At 48.8% G+C, this 21,256-nt stretch overlaps 2 protein-coding genes across 2 annotated transcripts in view; both read right to left on the bottom strand.

Annotated features, from left to right (window-relative positions):
* The window catches only part of LOC138372043 (protein O-mannosyl-transferase TMTC4-like), a 208,919-nt gene that overhangs the window by 154,817 nt on the left and 32,846 nt on the right, over positions 1–21,256 (bottom strand). The window lies entirely within an intron of this gene.
* LOC138371092 (cyclic nucleotide-gated channel beta-1-like) lies at positions 9,190–10,364 on the bottom strand. The gene is made up of 2 exons (XM_069335787.1): positions 10,287–10,364; positions 9,190–10,191 (listed from the first exon to the last, which is right to left on the bottom strand). Exons 1-2 carry the CDS (start codon positions 10,362–10,364, stop codon positions 9,190–9,192), a joined length of 1,080 nt encoding a protein of 359 aa, XP_069191888.1.

Here is a 21,256-nt window from a genome sequence, read left to right as displayed (position 1 = left end):
TCAGCTATTCAGATTGTGATGTGAGATTAAGATTGGTCCTAATCCTCAATGGTAGATTACTGTAGCCAAGTGATGATGACATTTGTCATTGAACTGATTTAAATGGCCTGTAGGCTGTAGATTAAGATCAATGATTTGCTGTTTAGCTATGTAATGTCTTTGTCATTCAACAGCTAGAAGTGGCCAGCAGGCCTTCAAGTTTCTTGATTAGTATCCACTGTACTTATCATGTAATAATTATATGGCTTGATCATCATCTTCATCTGAGCATGACAAATTAGCAATGATCTGCAATGCCTTTTCTCTTACTTGGCTTTGTAAATATAAAAATTTAATAGCCTTAGTGAAAAAAGCATTAGTGTATTAAATAATCAAAAGTCCTCCAGAAGGCATTCCAATTTTCTTCTTCCTTGCCCTCAAAACAATGTTTTTGTACCTTTGGGAGCTCGGCTGCTACATGGGGAATAGTTGAGGTACCGAACTGAAAGCATGTGCCCACATTTGGTTGGGTTACTGCTAGAAGTGCAAGTTTGATTAAAGGATTTAGTTGATCTTTGATTTGATTTTCATAAATTGCTGTTTCAGATCTGAGATCCTGAAGTTCCCTTTGGGATAAATGAGCATTAGCTCTTTCTGCTAAATAAGTCTCAGAAAGGTGTTTTATTTGTTCTAATCTTTCAACAGCAGTTTTAATTCTGTTATTCAAGATGATTGTAGTCTCAGTGGTGTAGTGGTAAGACACTCGCCTGGCGTTCCGCGAGCTCTTTGTCCTGGGTTCGTATCCTGGTCGGGGAGGATTTACTGGGCACAAATCCTTAACTGTAGCCTCTGTTTAACTCAACAGTAAAATGTGTACTTGGTTGTAACAACGATTCTTTGCGGCGGGGATCGTATTCCAGGGACTTGCCCGAAACGCTACGCGTACTAGTGGCTCTACAAGAATGTAACAACTCTTGTATATATCTAAAAAAAAAATTAATAAATCAAGAGATACTTGATTAGCTAACTCTTGACATCTGTCAAGCTGTTGAGTCAAGTGATTTCTTTATATTTTATAAATATCCTTTTCTTTCCTGTTTCTATAACAGGTGAAGAATTAGATATCATCTGGATTTTTACGAGTTTCGAAGTTCCGAGATATTTTCTCTTTTGATAAAAATATGTATAATGTCAATGTATTTAGATAAATGAGCTTTCCTGTCTACTTAGGTAATGATTCCAAAGATTGTCCTTCTTTTCCTCCCTGGAATCTGGATGTACCAGGCGCTCAATTGTCAAAAGTGAAAAATTTAGTTTGTCATCCGAATGCACCAAATCGGTAAATTTTGTAATATTTAAAAAAAAAATAGTAAATGGCACTATTTTTGCAAAATTTTTACAAGATCTATCTATTAGTACAGTGAAGAGGGTTACAGCGATTGTTGAGTGTAGTGAAGATGGTTACAGTGATGATGGTTGTGTACAGTGAAGATGGTTACAGTGATTGTTGTGTACAGTGAAGATGGTTACAGTGATTGTTGTGTACAGTGAAGATGGTTACAGTGATTGTTGAGTGTAGTGAAGATGGTTACAGTGATGATGGTTGTGTACAGTGAAGATGGTTACAGTGATTGTTGTGTACAGTGAAGATGGTTACAGTGATTGTTGAGTGTAGTGAAGATGGTTACAGTGATGATGGTTGTGTACAGTGAAGATGGTTACAGTGATTGTTGTGTACAGTGAAGATGGTTACAGTGATTGTTGTGTACAGTGAAGATGGTTACAGTGATTGTTGAGTGTAGTGAAGATGGTCACAGTGATTGTTGTGTACAGTGAAGATGGTTACAGTGATTGTTGTGTACAGTGAAGATGGTTACAGTGATTGTTGTGTACAGTGATTGTTGTGTACAGTGAAGATGGTTACAGTGATTGTTGTGTACAATGAAGATGGTTACAGTGATTGTTGTGTGGGACCATCGGGACAAACGGGAGACGGGACCAAAGAGCCGTATCCCATCCCTCACAAGCACAACTAGGTGAGTTCACACAGAAAAATAATATTCAAAACTCATAATAAAATTAAATATATGGATTAAGTAAAGGGGAGGAAAGCATTTAATATGCTTATAATATTATATATATTTATTAATAAAAATGTAAATGATCGTTTGTTCAAAATCGCTAATCTCCGAATGTCTTCACCGATTGCACGCGGGGAAACACAAAACTCAGGGAAACCTTCGAAACCTCTTTACCAATTGCTTTGAAATTTTGACACAACGTTGCATTCGAAAAGGCACGTGTTTTTATGTACCTACTATATACATGCCTCACCTGTGGAAGGATAAAACATGTTTTTTTTTTTTTCAAAACTGTGTCCTCTGTTGGATGTGAGAGCAACACACACTGTAATCTCTGAATGGCGTTAACCAAATGCTTTGAAATTTGTACACAACATTGCATATGAATACATGTGTGTTTTTATATACCTACTATAGATGTCACACTTGAGACAATTCAAATTTAAAAAAAAAAAAAAACAGCGCCATCTGTTGCATGTAATAGTTACACATGCTATACTAAATATGTTACGATTCCATTTCAATATTCCCGATTGCATTGATAAATTAAATTTTCATGGATTTTTATTTTATTTCATGGATTATTTGTGTGATATTGCATTGGAATTGAGCTGTGTTGTTTACCATTTTGTGAGTATAATTAGGGATGCCACACCTGTGACAGGTAAAAAACTTTTTTTTAAACAGCACCATCTGCTGCACATAAGAGCAACACACACTATACTAAATATGTTACGATTCCATTTCAGTGTTTCCAATTTCATTGATAAATTGAATTTTCATAGATTTTGCTTTATTTTCATTTTGATTTTATTATTTTATGTGATATTGCATTCAAATTGAGCTGTGTTGTTTACCACACCGTTCACTTCATGAATATAATTTTTTTTTTCATTTTATCATTTTGTTTTTTAACCGTTTTTCTTATATTTTAGTGATTGGAACATCAGATCATTTGGGAATGCATCGGACTAGGGAGTGGTGAATGATGGGGAGGAAGAGCGGACGGGCCTGCTAGCCAAGTGAGCTAGAGGCCCGCTAGCCAAGCGAACGAGAGGCCCGCTAGCCAAACGAACGAGAGGCCCGCTAGCCAAGCGGGTGAGAGGCCCGCTAGCCAAGCGAGCGAGAGGCCCGCTAGCCAAGCGAGCGAGAGGCCCTCTAGCCAAGCGGGTGAGAGGCCCGCTAGCCAAGTGAGCGAGAGGCCCGCTAGCCAAGTGAGCAAGAGGCCCGCTAGCCAAGCGAACGAGAGGTCCGCTAGCCAAGTGAGCGAGAGGCCCGCTAGCCAAGTGAGCGAGAGGCCCGCTAGCCAAGCGAACGAGAGGTCCGCTAGCCAAGCGAACGAGAGGCCCGCTAGCCAAGCGGGTGAGAGGCCCGCTAGCCAAGCGGGTGAGAGGCCCGCTAGCCAAGCGGGTGAGAGGCCCGCTAGCCAAATGGGTGAGAGGCCCGCTAGCAAAGCGGGTGAGAGGCCCGCTAGCAAAGCGGGTGAGAGGCCCGCTAGCATAGCGGGTGAGAGGCCCACAAACCAGGCAATCGGTGGTCGATGTTGGTTAATCGTCAGCGGCCAGCTGGCTTTCTGTGGTCGACGCTGGCCCTCTGACACAGATGGTGTCAGAGGGTATCCCACGTACACAGGTGGTGTCAGAGAGCCTCCCACATACACAGATGGTGTCAGAGGGTATCACACATATACAGGTGGTGTCAGAGAGCCTCCCACATACACAGATGGTGTCAGAGAGCCTCCCACGTACACAGATGGTGTCAGCGGGTATCCCACATACACTGGTGGTGTCAGAGGGCCTCCCACTTACGACACAGACTGTAAATACAGCAATTGAGCCAGAGCTCAACCCCCGCAAACACAACTAGGTGAGTACACGGACAAAGGACAGGAGTCATTGCTGTAAACAACCGATGCTCGAAAGGCGGGATCCAAGAGTTAGCGCTCGACCCTGCAGACACAAATAGGTGAGTACAAATAGACGAGTACACACACACACACACACACACACACACACACACACACACACACACACACACACACACACACACACACACACACACACACACACACACACACACCTCTAGGAAACCTGGAATCCATCTTATAAAACACCACAAAAGACTGCCCGAGTAATCTTCCTTATCTTAACACCAGTCTACGGGCTCACCATAGCCCGTGCTACTTGGAACTTTTTGTTCCAAGTAGCAAATCTTAAACAACACCAACAACAAACCTTATCTTGAAACACTGATAAAATAATATGATACCTTATCTGACTGTACTGCCAGAGATAAAACACTCAGTAAACATATTCCCTCATGCATGCTTTTTGACCGAGTCATTTTTCCCTCACATAATTTGATTATTCCACTTCACATATATTCCCGCTAAGAAAGAACTACTTTGTTGGCGGAGTATTACTGGTGGCGCGAGGCGTCCAAGATATCCTCGCCTGTTATTGTGGGCGAGAGACCCGCAATTACCACCCCGGCGGGCGAGAGGCCCGCATATAAACCCTCCGGCGGGCGAGAGGCCCGCAATTAAACCCCCCCGGCGGGCGAGAGGCCCGCAATTAAATCCCCCGGCGGGCGAGAGGCCCGCAATTAAACCCCCCGGCGGGCGAGAGGCCTGCAATCAAACCCCCCGGCAGGCGAGAGGCCCGCAATTAAACCCCCCGGCGGGCGAGAGGCCCGCAATTAAACCCCCCGGCGGGCGAGAGGCCCGCCATCAACCCCCGGCGGGCGAGAGGCCCGCAATTAAACCCCCGGCGGGCGAGAGGCCCGCAATTAAACCTCCGGCGGGCGAGAGGCCTGCAATTAAACCCCCGGCAGGCGAGAGGCCCGCAATTAAACCCTCCGGTGGGCGAGAGGCCGGCAATTAATCCCCCCGGCGGGCGAGAGGCCTGCAATTAAACCCCCAGCGGGCGAGAGGCCCGCAATTACCACCGGCGGGCGAGAGGCCCGCAATTAAACCCCCCTGCGGGCGAGAGGCACGCAATTAAACCCCCGGCGGGCGAGAGGCCCGCAATTAAACCCCCCGACGGGCGAGAGGCCCGCAATTAAACCCCCCGGCGGGCGAGAGGCCCGCAATTAAACCCCCCGGCGGGCGAGAGGCCCGCAATTAAACCCCCCGACGGGCGAGAGGCCCGCAATTAAACCTCCGGCGGGCGAGAGACCCGCAATTAAACCCCCCGGCGGGCGAGAGGCACGCAATTAAACCCCCCGGCGGGCGAGAGGCCCGCAATTAAACCCCCCGGCGGGCGAGAGGCCCGCAATTAAACCCCCCGGCGGGCGAGAGGCCCGCAATTAAACCTCCGGCGGGCGAGAGGCCCGCAAATAAACCCCCCGGCGGGCGAGAGGCCCGCAATTAAACCCCCGGTGGGCAAGAGGCCCGCTTTTAAACCCCCGGCGGGCGAGAGGCCCGCAATTAAACCCCCCGGCGGGCGAGAGGCCCGCAATTAAACCCCCCGGCGGGCGAGAGGCCCGCAATTAAAGCCCCCGGCGGGCGAGAGGCCCGCAATTAAACCCCCCGGCGGGCGAGAGGCCCGCAATTAAACCCTTCGGCGGGCGAAAGGCCCGCAATTAAACCCCCCGGCGGGCGAGAGGCCCGCAATTAAACCCTCCGGCGGGCGAGAGGCCCGCAATTAAACCCTCCGGCGGGCGAAAGGCCCGCAATTAAACCCCCCGGCGGGCGAGAGGCCCGCAATTAAACCCCCCGGCGGGCGAGAGGCCCGCAATTAAACCACCCGGCGGGCGAGAGGCCCGCAATTAAACCACCCGGCGGGCGAGAGGCCCGCAATTAAACCCCCCGGCGGGCGAGAGGCCCGCTATTAAACCCCCCGGCGGGCGAGAGGCCCGCAATTAAACCACCCGGCGGGCGAGAGGCCCGCAATTAAACCCCCCGGCGGGCGAGAGGCCCGCAATTAAACCACCCGGCGGGCGAGAGGCCCGCAATTAAACCCTCCGGCGGGCGAGAGGCCCGCAATTAAACCCTCCGGCGGGCGAAAGGCCCGCAATTAAACCCCCCGGCGGGCGAGAGGCCCGCAATTAAACCCCCCGGCGGGCGAGAGGCCCGCAATTAAACCACCCGGCGGGCGAGAGGCCCGCAATTAAACCCCCCGGCGGGCGAGAGGCCCGCAATTAAACCCCCCGGCGGGCGAGAGGCCCGCAATTAAACCACCCGGCGGGCGAGAGGCCCGCAATTAAACCCCCCGGCGGGCGAGAGGCCTGCAATTAAACCCCCGGCGGGCGAAAGGCCTGCAATTAAACCCCCGGCAGGCGAGAGGCCCGCAATTAAACCTCCGGTGGGCGAGAGGCCCGCAATTACCACCGGCGGGCGAGAGGCCCGCAATTAAACCCCCCGGCGCGCGAGAGGCCCGCAATTAAACCTCCGGCGGGCGAGAGGCCTGCAATTAAACCCCCGGCAGGCGGGAGGCCCGCAATTAAACCTCCGGTGGGCGAGAGGCCCGCAATTAAACCCCCCGGCGGGCGAGAGGCCCGCAATTAAACCTCCGGTGGGCGAGAGGCCCGCAATTAAACCCCCCGGCGGGCGAGAGGCCCGCAATTAAACCCTCCGGCGGGCGAGAGGCCCGCAATTAAAGCCCCCGGCGGGCGAGAGGCCTGCAATTAAACCCCCAGCGGGCGAGAGGCCCACCATTAACCCCCGGCAGGCGAGAGGCCCGCAATTAAACCCCGCGGCGGGCGAGAGGCCCGCAATTAAACCCCGCTGCGGGCGAGAGGCCCGCCATCAACCCCCGGCGGGCGAGAGGCCCGCCATTAACCCCCGGCGGGCGAGAGGCCCGCAATTAAACCCCCGGCGGGCGAGAGGCCTGCAATTAAACCCTCGGCGGGCGAGAGGCCCGCCATTAAACCCCCGGCGGGCGAGAGGCCAGCAATTACCCCTGGCGGGCGAGAGGCCCGCAATTAGACCCCCGGCAGGCGAGGGGCCCGCCATTAATCCCCCGGCGGGCGAGAGGCCCGCAATTAAACCCCCGGCGGGCGAGAGGCCCGCAATTAAACCCCCGGCGGGCGAGAGGCCCGCAATTAAACCCCCGGCGGGCGAGAGGCCCGCAATTAAACCCCCGGCAGGCGAGAGGCCCGCAATTAAACCCCCGGCGGGCGAGAGGCCAGCAATTACCCCTGGCAGGCGAGAGGCCCGCAATTAGACCCCCGGCGGGCGAGAGGCCCGCCATTAAACCCCCGGCGGGCGAGAAGCCCGCAATTAAACCCCCGGCGGGCGAGAGGCCCGCAATTAAACCCCCGGCGGGCGAGAGGCCCGCAATTAAACCCCCGGCGGGCGAGAGGCCCGCAATAAAACCCCCGGCGGGCGAGAGGCCCGCCATTAACCCTCGGCGGGCGAGAGGCTCGCAATTAAACCCCCGGCGGGCGAGAGGCCCGCAATTACCCCTGGCGGGCGAGAGGCCCGCCATTAACCCCCGGCGGGCGAGAGGCCCGCTATTAAACCCCCGGCGGGCGAGAGGCCCGCAATTAACCCCCGGCGGGCGAGAGGCCCGCAATTAACCCCCGGCGGGCGAGAGGCCCGCAATTAACCCCCGGCGGGCGAGAGGCCCGCCATTAACCCCCGGCGGGCGAGAGGCCCGCCATTAACCCCCGGCGGGCGAGAGGCCCGCCATTAAACCCCCGGCGGGCGAGAGGCCCGCCATCAACCCCCGGCGGGCGAGAGGCCCGCCATTAAACCCCCGGCGGGCGAGAGGCCCGCAATTACCCCTGGCGGGCGAGAGGCCCGCCATTAACCCCCGGCGGGCGAGAGGCCCGCCATTAACCCCCGGCGGGCGAGAGGCCCGCCATTAACCCCCGGCGGGCGAGAGGCCCGCAATTACCCCTGGCGGGCGAGAGGCCCGCCATTAACCCCTGGCAGGCGAGAGGCCCGCTATTAACCCCCGGCGGGCGAGAGGCCCGCTATTAACCCCCGGCGGGCGAGAGGCCCGCCATTAACCCCCGGCGGGCGAGAGGCCCGCCATTAACCCCCGGCGGGCGAGAGGCCCGCCATTAACCCCCGGCGGGCGAAAGGCCCGCAATTACCCCTGGCGGGCGAGAGGCCCGCCATTAACCCCCGGCGGGCGAGAGGCCCGCCATTAACCCCCGGCGGGCGAGAGGCCCGCCATTAAACCCCCGGCGGGCGAGAGGCCCGCAATTAAACCCTCGGCGGGCTAGAGGCCCGCCATTAACCCCCGGCGGGCGAGAGGCCCGCCATTAACCCCCGGCGGGCGAGAGGCCCGCCATTAAACCCCCGGCGGGCGAGAGGCCCGCAATTAAACCCTCGGCGGGCGAGAGGCCTTGTACAACAATCACAAAGGGATCATGATGTTTTTGGTTCTTTGACTTATGTGGGAGTGGTCTCTTGGGGAGGAGCTGTTTTGAGGTTACGGGAACATATTTGTTCCAAGAGGGCTCCAACTGCTTCCTTGCATCCTTGTACTCTTCCGGGGTCGTTCCCTGTTATCAAAACCTCATCCTTGTCTGTGCACATTTAGATCCTGACTTGATGTTCCTCTTCAAAGCTCTTTATTTTCTTCCCCTTTTTGCCTATCACCAACCCGTAATTTTCTTTGGGACAGGCCAGTGTGGCCTTATGGCTATGTTTTGCATCCTTAGGAGTTGGAGGCTTCTCCTTTTTACGGTTCGTTTTTGGCCTGCTAGTCGTTTAATTTGACTACTATGAAGTGGGAGTGGTCCCCTGGGGAGGATCTGTTTTCGTAGTGGTGGGAGTGGTGTCCTGGGGAGGATCTGTTTTCGAAGTGGTGGGAGTGATCTCCTGGGGAGGATCTGTTTTTGAAGTGGTCGTATTGGTCTCTTGGGGAGGATCTGTTTTGAGGTTACGGGAACATATTTGTTCCAAGAGGGCTCCAACTGCTTCCTTGCATCCTTGTACTCTTCCGGGGTCGTTCCCTGTTATCAAAACCTCATCCTTGTCTGTGCACATTTAGATCCTGACTTGATGTTCCTCTTCAAAGCTCTTTATTTTCTTCCCCTTTTTGCCTATCAGCAACCCGTAATTTTCTTTGGGACAGGCCAGTGTGGCCTTATGGCTATGTTTTGCATCCTTAGGAGTTGGAGGCTTCTCCTTTTTACGGTTCGTTTTTGGCCTGCTAGTCGTTTAATTTGACTACTATGAAGTGGGAGTGGTCCCCTGGGGAGGATCTGTTTTTGAAGTGGTGGGAGTTTTCCCCTGGGCAGGATCTGTTTTTGAAGTGGTGGAAGTGATCCCCTGGGGAGGATCTGTTTTTGAAGTGGTGGGAGTGATCCCCTGGGGAGGATCTGTCTTTGAAGTGGTGGAAGTGATCCCCTGGGGAGGATCTGTTTTTGAAGTGGTGGGAGTGATCCCATGGGGAGGATCTGTTTTTGAAGTGGTGGGAGTGATCCCCTGGGGAGGATCTGTTTTGAGATTACGGGAACATATTTGTTCCAAGAGGGCTCCAACTGCTTCCTTGCATCCTTGTACTCTTCCCGGGTCGTTCCCTGTTATCAAAACCTCATCCTTGTCTTTGCACATTGCGATCCTGACTTCATGTTCCTCTTCAAAGCTCTTTATTTTCTTCCCCTTTTTGCCTATCACCAACCCGTAATTTTCTTTGGGACAGGCCAGTGTGGCCTTATGGCTATGTTTTGCATCCTTAGGAGTTGGAGGTGTCTCCTTAGGACGGTTCGTTTTTGGCTCCGTTGGGCTCTCTTCTTCCTTGAGAGTCTCTTCTTCCTTGAGAGTCTCTTCTTCCTTGAGAGTCTCTTCTTCCTTGAGAGTCTCTTCTTCCTTGAGAGTCTCTTCTTCCTTGAGAGTCTCTTCTTCCTTGAGAGTCTCTTCTTCCTTGAGAGTATCTTCTTCCTTGAGAGTCTCTTCTTCCTTGAGAGTCTCTTCTTCCTTGAGAGTCTCTTCTTCCTTGAGAGTCTCTTCTTCCTTGAGAGTCTCTTCTTCCTTGAGAGTCTCTTCTTCCTTGAGAGTCTCTTCTTCCTTGAGAGTCTCTTCTTCCTTGAGAGTCTCTTCTTTCTTGAGAGTCTCTTCTTCCTTGAGAGTCTCTTCTTCCTTGAGAGTCTCTTCTTCCTTGAGAGTCTCTTCTTCCTTGAGAGTCTCTTCTTCCTTGAGAGTCTCTTCTTCCTTGAGAGGAGCAAGAGGGTCCTGTTAGGAATCTGTTTCGTCTGGATCGCAATCATTTTTATCGTCCAAGGGATCGTTGTTCTCCTCTTCACCGAGCCGGTCACTCGACTCCTCACGGAGCCGGTCACTCGACTCTTCACGGAGGAGCTGATCCTGGTCTGGATGGAGATCATTTTCTTCGTGTTGTTCCTCATTTTATCTGCGGGTCACGGATGAACGTGAGCTGTATAAATAAATAAATAACATTACACAATATACGGGAACACTTTCCCACCTGCACCACAAGGGAAGGGGTTATGTATTTGGCTCCTATCCCAAGACTTCTAAGAAAATTTTTAGACGTTCTGCCTTCAGAAGCAATTGCTGGCGCCGCAAGACGGGACCTACTAAGGGTACCGAACCCCATTCGGGCTCCGGTTCTGCTTTGAGGAGATCGGAAAAGCTCCACATAGGCTAGTCAGGTAACTTTTTGATTTTTTAGATGACCTGCATCATGAGTAGAGCAAGTCCACTCTGGCTCTTGTGCCACTAGACCAATTGAGACTACAATATATAAACCTCATCCCTTGCATGCGCTTCTCTCTAGCCAATCCATAGCGTCCCGAATCCCAGTAAGGCCAGGCCTATAAAGATCGTAAACACAAATGTTTTCATTCTGTCGCAAGTTGATCTCGAGTTTTGCTAAATCCAAGAAAATGCTGTTTCAAGTGTGATAGCATGCCATTAACAGCGGGAACAGGAATAAGGTAAATGTTGTATAAGAATTGCGTTAAATAGTATAGTTGGAAGCCATTAGTCTCCAGTCACGATAGCTCTGCTTCCATAGTTGTTCTTTGAAATGAAGTTCCGGCCAAACACACACCGAAACTACGACGTTGGTACAACGTTCAAAGAAGTTTTAACACCTCCTAACCAGTTATAACAACCAATATAGCAAGTTGTAACAACGTTCTAATACGTCATAAACACGTTAAGCCAAGATGTACCAACTTTATTACAAGTTGTAACAAGCGGAAAATAGAGACAGTTTCGGTTTGTGTTTCCAGGGCCTCACATAAACCTGATGCAAGGTTCGTCCCAGCAAACAATGTAAGGTGTTCTCAAAGTACCTGGAACGTGTATCAAAGTTGTGGCAACGTTTGTTTTCACGTATTAGCACCGTTAATGTGTGTGGTTGTAAATATGTTGCCACAACTTACCGGCACTAAACGTTGGCCAAATAATTGTGACACGTTGTGGCAATCTTAAATGTTGCATAAAGGAGTTTTTTGATGTGGTAGAGTGGTAACATGGTGTGGTAGTGTAGTAGTGTGGTGGTGTGGTAGTGTGATCATATGGTGTGGTAGTGTAGTAGTGTGGTGGTGTGGTAGTGTAGTAGTGTGGTGGTGTGGTAACATGGTGTGGTAGTGTAGTAGTGTGGTAATATGGTGTGGTAGTGTAGTAGTGTGGTGGTGTGGTAACATGGTGTGGTAGTGTAGTAGTGTGGTAACATGGTGTGGTAGTGTAGTAGTGTGGTAGTGTGGTAATATGGTGTGGTAGTGTGATAATATGGTGTGGTAGTGTAGTAGTGTGGTGGTGTGGTAGTGTGATAATATGGTGTGGTAGTGTGGTAACATGGTGTGGTAGTGTAGTAGTGTGGTGGTGTGGTAGTGTAGTAGTGTGGTGGTGTGGTAGTGTGATAATATGGTGTGGTAGTGTGGTAACATGGTGTGGTAGTGTAGTAGTGTGGTGGTGTGGTAGTGTAGTAGTGTGGTGGTGTGGTAGTGTGATAATATGGTGTGGTAGTGTGGTAGTGTAGTAGTGTGGTAACATGGTGTGGTAGTGTAGTAGTGTGGTAGTGTGGTAGTGTGGTAGTGTGGTAATATGGTGTGGTAGTGTGATAATATGGTGTGGTAGTGTAGTAGTGTGGTGGTGTGGTAGTGTGATAATATGGTGTTGTAGTGTGGTAACATGGTGTAGTAGTGTAGTAGTGTGGTGGTGTGGTAGTGTAGTAGTGTGGTGGTGTGGTAGTGTGATAATATGGTGTGGTAGTGTGGTAACATGGTGTGGTAGTGTAGTAGTGTGGTGGTGTGGTAGTGTAGTAGTGTGGTGGTGTGGTAGTGTGATAATATGGTGTGGTAGTGTGGTAACATGGTGTGGTAGTGTAGTAGTGTGGTGGTGTGGTAGTGTGGTAATATGGTGTGGTAGTGTAGTAGTGTGGTAGTGTGGTAACATGGTGTGGTAGTGTAGTACTGTGGTAATATGGTGTGGTAGTGTGGTAACATGGTGTGTTGTGATATGGTGTGGTAGTGTAGTAGTGTGGTGGTGTGGTAGTGTGGTAATATGGTGTGTTGTGATATGGTGTGGTAGTGTAGTAGTGTGGTGGTGTGGTAGTGTGATAATATGGTGTGGTAGTGTAGTAGTGTGGTGGTGTGGTAGTGTGGTAATATGGTGTGGTGTGATAATATGATGTGGTAGTGTAGTAGTGTGGTGTGGTAGTGTGGTGGTGTGGTAGTGTGGTAGTGGTGGTAGTGGTGATGTGGTAGTGGTGGTAGTGGTAGTGGTGGTAGTGGTGGTAGTGGTGGTGTGGTAGTGGTGGTAGTGGTGGTAGTTGTGGTGTGGTAGTGGTGGTGTGGTGGTAGTGGTGGTGTGGTGGTAGTGGTGGTAGTTGTGGTGTGGTAGTGGTGGTGTGGTGGTAGTGGTGGTGTGGTGGTAGTGGTGGTAGTTGTGGTAGTGGTACTCACCTATTTGTGCTTGCGGGGGTTGAGCTTTGGCTCTTTGGTCCCGCCTCTCAACTGTCAATCAACAGGTGTACAGGTTCCTGAGCCTATTGGGCTCTATCATATCTACACTTGAAACTGTGTATGGAGTCAGCCTCCACCACATCACTGCCTAATGTATTCCATCCGTTAACTACTCTGACACTGAAAAAGTTCCTTCTAACGTCCCTGTGGCTCATGTGGGTACTCAGCTTCCACCTGTGTTCCCTTGTTCGCGTCCCACCAGTGTTGAATAGTTTATCCTTGTTTACCCGGTCGATTCCCCTGAGGATTTTGTAGGTTGTGATCATGTCCCCCGTTACTCTTCTGTCTTCCAGTGTCGTAAGGTGCATTTCCCGCAGCCTTTCCTCATAACTCATGCCTCCTAATTCTGGGACTAGTCTAGTAGCATACCTTTGGACTTTTCCAGCTTCGTCTTGTGCTTGACAAGGTACGGGCTCCATGCTGGGGCTGCATACTCCAGGATTGGTCTTACATATGTGGTGAACAAGATTCTGAATGATTCCTTACACAGGTTCCTGAACGCTGTTCTGATGTTAGCCAGCCTCGCATACGCCGCAGATGTTATTCTTTTGATGTGGGCTTCAGGAGACAGGTTTGGTGTGATATCAACTCCTAGATCTTTCTCTCTGTGTTTCATGAAGTACTTCATCTCCTATTCTGTATCCTGTGTCTGGCCTCCTGTTTCCACTGCCTAGTGGTGGTAGTGTGCTAGTGGTGGTAGTGATGGTAGTGTGGTAGTGTGGTAGTGGTGGTAGTGTAGTAGTGATGGTAGTGATGGTAGTGTGGTAGTGGTGGTAGTGGTGGTAGTGGCGGTAGTGTGGTAGTGGCGGTAGTGTGGTAGTGGTGGTAGTGATGGTAGTGTGGTAGTGGTGGTAGTGTGGTAGTGGTGGTAGTGATGGTAGTGTGGTAGTGGTGGTAGTGGTGGTAGTGTGGTAGTGGTGGTAGTGGTGGTAGTGTGGTAGTGGTGGTAGTGGTGGTAGTGTGGTAGTGTGGTAGTGGTGGTAGTGATGGTAGTGTGGTAGTGGTGGTAGTGGTGGTAGTGGCGGTAGTGTGGTAGTGGCGGTAGTGTGGTAGTGGTGGTAGTGTGGAAGTGGCGGTAGTGTGGTAGTGATGGTAGTGTGGTAGTGGTGGTAGTGTGGTAGTGGTGGTAGTGTGGTAGTGTGGTAGTGGTGGTAGTGGTGGTAGTGTGGTAGTGTGGTAGTGGTGGTAGTGATGGTAGTGTGGTAGTGGTGGTAGTGTGGTAATGGCGGTAGTGTGGTAGTGGTGGTAGTGGTGGTAGTGTGGTAGTGGTGGTAGTGTGGTAGTGGCGGTAGTGATGGTAGTGTGGTAGTGGTGGTAGTGTGGTAGTGGTGGTAGTGGTGGTAGTGGTGGTAGTGTGGTAGTGGCGGTAGTGTGGTAGTGGTGGTAGTGTGGTAGTGGTGGTAGTGGTGGTAGTGGTGGTAGTGATGGTAGTGTGGTAGTGGCGGTAGTGTGGTAGTGGCGGTAGTGTGGTAGTGTGGTAGTGGTGGTAGTGTGGTAGTGGTGGTAGTGTGGTAGTGGTGGCAGTGGTGGTAGTGTGGTAGTGGTGGTAGTGTGGTAGTGGTGGTAGTGTGGTAGTGTGGTAGTGGTGGTAGTGTGGTAGTGGTGGTAGTGTGGTAGTGGTGGCAGTGGTGGTAGTGTGGTAGTGTGGTAGTGGTGGTAGTGGTGGCAGTGGTGGTAGTGGTGGTAGTGTGGTAGTGGTGGTAGTGTGGTAGTGGTGGTAGTGTGGTAGTGGTGGTAGTGTGGTAGTGGTGGTAGTGTGGTAGTGGTGGTAGTGTGGTAGTGGTTTTAGTGTGGTAGTGGCGGTAGTGTGGTAGTGGTGGTAGTGTGGTAGTGGTGGTAGTGGTGGTAGTGATGGTAGTGTGGTAGTGGTGGTAGTGTGGTAGTGGTGGCAGTGGTGGTAGTGTGGTAGTGTGGTAGTGGTGGTAGTGGTGGTAGTGGTGGCAGTGGTGGTAGTGGTGGTAGTGTGGTAGTGGTGGTAGTGTGGTAGTGGTGGTAGTGTGGTAGTGGTGGTAGTGTGGTAGTGGTGGTAGTGTGGTAGTGGTGGTAGTGTGGTAGTGGTGGTAGTGGTGGTAGTGGTGGTAGTGTGGTAGTGGCGGTAGTGTGGTAGTGGTGGTAGTGTGGTAGTGGTGGTAGTGTGGTAGTGGTGGTAGTGGTGGTAGTGATGGTAGTGTGGTAGTGGTGGTAGTGTGGTAGTGGCGGTAGTGTGGTAGTGGCGGTAGTGTGGTAGTGGCGGTAGTGTGGTAGTGTGGTAGTGGTGGTAGTGTGGTAGTGGTGGTAGTGTGGTAGTGGTGGCAGTGGTGGTAGTGGTGGTAGTGTGGTAGTGGTGGTAGTGTGGTAGTGGTGGTAGTGTGGTAGTGTGGTAGTGGTGGTAGTGTGGTAGTGGTGGTAGTGTGGTAGTGGTGGCAGTGGTGGTAGTGTGGTAGTGTGGTAGTGGTGGCAGTGGTGGTAGTGGTGGTAGTGTGGTAGTGGTGGTAGTGGTGGTAGTGTGCTAGTGGTGGTAGTGTGGTAGTGGTAGTAGTGTGGCAGTGGCGGTAGTGTGGTAGTGGTGGTAGTGTGGTAGTGGTGGTAGTGTGGTAGTGGTGGTAGTGTGGTAGTGGTGGTAGTGTGGAAGTGGTGGTAGTGTGTTAGCGGTGGTAGTGGTGGTAGTGTGGTCGTGGTGGTAGTGTGGTAGTTAGTGGTGGTAGTGGCGGTAGTGTGGTAATGGCGGTAGTGTGGTAGTGGTGGTTAGTTGATCCTGCAGCCTCTCCGAGGCCCTTGTGCCTCGGTTTGTGCGTTCAAACCAGGGTTCGAATCCTCGTCACGGCCCTTGTTGATTTGTTCATTTGATGCATCACGCTATTGTAATTTCTGTGTGTAATTAAACTGCATTCATTGTAAAGGCGAAGAGTTAGGAGTGACATGATAGAGGTTTACAAGTTGATGAATAGACATAACAAGGGGGGATAATAATACGGGTATTAAAAGTATCAACACAAGACAGAACACGAAACAATGGTTATAAATTAGCTAAGTTTAGATTTTAGGAAAGACTTGGGTAAATACTGGTTGGGTAACAGGGTTGTTGATTTGTGGAACCAATTGCCGCGTAACGTGGTGGAGGTGGGGTCCCTGGATTGTTTCAAGCGCGGGTTGGACATGTATATGAGTGGGATTGGGTGGTTATAGATAGGAGCTGCCTCGTATGGACCAATAGGCCTTCTGCAGTTACCTTTGTTCTTATGTTCTTATAGTAGTGGTGGTGACTGGGGTAGGTAGATAGTGGTAGTTGTGGTGAACCACAATGGCCTAACCACAATTCCCAACCATAAGCCAACCATTCATAACCAGACACCCACCCATTACTCCCATTACCATAAAACACACACACACTCCCTAAAAAGCCTTTTTAAACCAAAACCTAAAAAAAACATTAGCCTCAGACTTTTACTGTTATATAAACCTGTCAGTCTTAGCGCCAAGCTTTTTCCCTCGAAGGATAATTATATGCACAAATATTCTAGCCTTATTTTTATGCAAATATCACCCAAGAGAGCTCACAACGCCTGTCTGTATAACTTCCCAAGCCTGCGACCTGCGAGCGACGTATAAAACCGCCTTTTGAATCGTAAGAAAAAATTCATTTTAATCACGTTTCTTGGAGAGAATTTCCAATCCAGGGTTCTGGAGATGAGAGACACGATGCTTGGGAGGGATGCTATCTTGAGGTTATCTTGATATGATTTCGGGGCTTTTTAGTGTCCCCGCGGCCCGGTCCTCGACCAGGCCTCCACCCCCAGGAAGCAGCCCGTGACAGCTGACTAACACCCAGGTACCTATTTTACTGCTAGGTAACAGGGGCATAGGGTGAAAGAAACTCTGCCCATTGTTTCTCGCCGGCGCCTGGGATCGAACCCAGGACCACAGGATCACAAATCCAGCGTGCTGTCCGCTCGGCCAACCGGCTCCGGACTGGTGAGAACCAAGATATGAAGTGGAGAGATGGGAGAGAGGAATGATGTTGACCTAGACCACACACTAGAAGGTGAAGGGACGACGACGACGTTTCGGTCCGTCTTGGACCATTCTCTAGTCGATTGTGGAAGAACGGTCCTCAATCAACTTGAGAATGGTCCAGGACAGGACCGATGTGGGAAAAACCTGCTGGGATTGATATAAGAGGAGACTACCAGGGACTTGTACTGAACTAAATTAAAAATTTACTGTCTGCAAATTAATTCAACTAAAATCTCTAGCTAGGGTTGTAAATCCTAGATCCTCTTTTCCTAATGACAGACTGTGGGCTGTAAGGGACAGGTGGGGTGAATGACTTGTTGATAGAAGTTCCAGTCCACCTGTAGACAGGGATCTCACATCAGCTTGTATTTTATACAAGGATAAGATTTGATAAATTCAGTTGTATGACTGAACACTGGCTCTGTTTAAATCAGGGATTTAAACATACATAGTCTAACCTAGCACCATAACTTACAGCCAATAGATTCTTATACTATAAACAACAAATTAAATTCTAAAAGTATAATAAATGACCTTAAATGTAGTCTTAATACTATTAAGTAAGTACTAGAAATTATATTCAATTAAATGAACTTATATGATAACTTATAAATAACTAAGCAAGCAATTGATAACTTAATTTATATATTCAAATATCTATGCAGACATATTCAATTTATACAGTTAGCTTGACTGAATCTTTTCCAACACTGTGGACACTTGTGAGGTTTTTACTTATTGAGGCTGAATTCTTTTCTGACAGAATGGACACTCATGAGGTTCAGTGCTTGGATAAGATTCACAGCTACACTACAATTTTAATAAACTTACTGATATGTGAGGCTTAGCCTCGCTTTTTAACCAACAGACAGATTTATAGGATATTAAAGTTACACAAGCATACAATTGGCCAATCATACACCAAATAACCCTCAATATACTTCTCTGCCAGTCGGGGTGCCTTGTCTGACAAGTTTGCCAGACTGATTAACTCTCTTGTCGAGTTTAGGCACTATATTTTGCTACAGCGTTGCTGTATGATGATCTGGTAGCGTTGCTACTTGGATTTTTCTTTAACTGCGTTGCAGAAGAATGATATTTGATAAAGAATAGGAATGAAGGTGGTGGAAACCGCGTCACTGTGATCTCCACTACACTCTTATTTTTATAAATGTTCTAGGATTTTCCTTGTAGATATTGTCCAGGTACTCCCCCAGTTCTAGAGAGTATTCACTGGCGATAAAAATGTTAGATAAGGTGTCCTTGAGCTGGTAATGTTCGCTAAGGATCAGTCACTTGTTCACTCATTTGTAAACAAACGCGGAGTGCCGCGAGGCATCGTCGTGGGCGCTTCTCGCCCCCCGAGATGCTCCTCCCTCTCCCTTGAGAGGTAACTTTCAATGAATATTGATTGATTATTTTTACAGTCTAGACTTATGATTAAGATAAGATGTGATTATAATATAATTAGATATAAGATTTAAAGATTATAAGTAGTATTTGAAAGTACCACTGAATCTTATTAAGGATTCGATATTATCCCTACCGGATGTTGAATAAATGTTCCAATAGTTTTTTAATTAACAAATCCTTCTAGAAGCTTCTGGATCCTTGAGAAATCATGTACAAAGTCACGTAGGCATCAAAAGGGCCCCTGTTGCGTACGTGTTCATGGTGCCATTGTCATCCAGGATCAAGCTATATAATGAATCTATAATGATTCTAATATGATTTTGATACGATTTAGATATGATTTTGATATGATTTTGATATGATTTAGATATGATTTTGATATGATATAGATATGATATAGAAATTATACATTTCTTAGATGATTATTAGATATGGTGGGTAAAAATTTCCCACATCTTCCAGAGGGAGAGAACTGGCACAGAGTCCAATACTTAGGACAATAGTAACCATATGTATTTATTTACTCTTCATTGGATTGATAATACAAGAGCAAATTTTGCTTGCACTTTTCTGCTGCTGTCCGTTGTGGACGATTGTGTCTGTTAGGAGTCTGTGGGTCTTGTGGAGTTAGAGTGTCTTGAGGTCTCTCAGGATCTAACTGCAGCTGGCTCACTGATTCCATGTGGATGAGTTTGTCCAATGTCTTCAGGGAAGTTGTTCCTTTAGACAGGATTTTGACTATTCTCAAAATCCCCTGACTATCTGGATGGACTGAGACAACTTTACCTAATGGCCAGTCAGCCCTAGGGCCATCACTGTCTACCAAGACAATATCGCCAGGTTGGAGATTAGCTATATTATGTGGGACATTGGCCCCATAGTGATGTTCTCGTAGAGATGTAAGATATTCTTTTGTCCAAACATCATTCCATTTTTGGATTATGCTGGACAGATGTTTATACCCCTGAACCAACTCGCTCTGACCCACATATGAGGGATCTCTGATCTCATCATCCACTAGAGATGGTACTGGAGTCAGAAGTCTTCCATACATTAGGTGGGCAGGACTTAATGGCTCATGTTGAGTAGGATCCTCAGACAAGTAAGTCAACGGCCGGTTATTCACCCTTGATTCTATTTCCGTGATTACTGTCTGGAGTTCTTGAAGATTGATTTTCTGACGGTGTAGAGATTTTCTCAAGGATCTTTTTACAGTTCCTATTAACCGTTCATAAAATCCTCCGTGCCATGGGGCTCTCGGAGGGATAAATTTCCATCTGCAATGACGCTGTTCCAGTGTGGAAGTAACTGCAGGATGGGAACAGATTTCCCGTAGACATGCTTCTCCAGCTACCAAGTTTGCTCCGTTATCTGAAATCATCAGCTTAGGGCATGATCGGCGTGCTGCGAATCTGCGGAAAGCTTGAATAAATGATTGAGCAGTCATATCGGGTGTTACCTCTAGATGTACTGCCCTGGTGGTAGCACAGGTGAACAGACAGATGTATGCCTTGATAGGTTGCTTATCTGCAGTCCCTGTTAGATATATTGCTCCTGTATAATCTACTCCGGTCGTTTCGAAAGGTTGTAGATGGACCACTCGTTCCTTTGGTAGGGGTGGTGGCCCTGGATAAGAGCAAGTTCTTGCATCGTACCTTCGGCATATCATGCAATTCTTCAAGATTGATTTGACTGACTGTCTTCCCTGAGGAATCCAGTACTGCTGTCTGATTTGTGTGAGTGTGTCTAACACTCCTCCATGTTTGATGATTTGTTGATGTGTATGCAACACAATCAACCTTGTGATCCAATGATTTTTTGGTAAAAGCCATGGATGCACGGTATCTAGATTGATATCTGCGTGTTTAAGTCTCCCTCCACAACGCAGAATGTTGTGATTTTCTTGGTCTATCCACAGACCGAGATTGTGTTTTAACTTATGAGGAAGATTTTCATAGTTATTCCCATAAGTTTCTCTCTGGGCTTGTCTTACCCAATAGATAAGTGCATCAGGAAAAGTGTATTTTATACCTTTTTTCCTGAGATAATGAAACACGTTCTGTGTTACATTGATTAATTTGATGAGCGAGGAGTAACGAGTACAATCCAAGACTGATATTTGAGCTTGCTGCCTGGTGGTAGTTATGGTTTGTGTCGTAATGACGTGTGGCTTTTGTTCAGGCCAACTACCATTCACTAACCATCGAGGCCCATGAAACCAAATATCTGCCTTTGCAAACTGTTTAAATGTCATACCTCTTGATAAGAGATCAGCTGGATTATCCTTTGTTGGTACATGCAACAATTGAAAGCCTGCGGAAATTTCTTTAATTTCCGAGACGCGATTTTTTACATATGGAGTTGGACAGTTGTCGTTTCGTACCCATTGTAAGACAGCTTCATTGTCAGACCATATAATGACATCTTTGATGTTCATGGTAGACAAGACTTGTTTGATATGTACTGCTAAGCGTGTTCCAGTTAGCAGTGCTGTTAGTTCCATCTGAGGCAAAGTCCTCTTTTTTAATGGAGTGACTCTGGCCTTAGAGGTGATAAGATATGATTGATTAGAAGTCACTAAGTAAGCACAAGCTCCAAAAGCTTTGGCTGACGAGTCTGCGAATACATGTAGTGATACTTCTTCATTTTCCTCGACTATGTGTCTCGGAAAGATTATCTTTTCAACTAAAGTTTGTTCTTGAGCCACTTCCATCCAAGCTTTTTGTAACTGGATTGGTAGTGGATCATCCCAACCAACCTTAGCCTTCCATGCTTCTTGCATCAATAAACGCCACTTGATAGTCAAAGGATTTAGTAGACCAAGTGGGTCGAATACTTTGCTAACTTGTGAAAGCAAATCCCTTTTTGTAGTGATGTTGTAATTTACTGGCACAGAT

This window comes from Procambarus clarkii, chromosome 4 (genome assembly GCF_040958095.1).
Source record: "Procambarus clarkii isolate CNS0578487 chromosome 4, FALCON_Pclarkii_2.0, whole genome shotgun sequence".
Classification (NCBI taxonomy): domain Eukaryota; kingdom Metazoa; phylum Arthropoda; class Malacostraca; order Decapoda; family Cambaridae; genus Procambarus; species Procambarus clarkii.
This window is presented reverse-complemented; position numbering and strand designations above follow the sequence as displayed.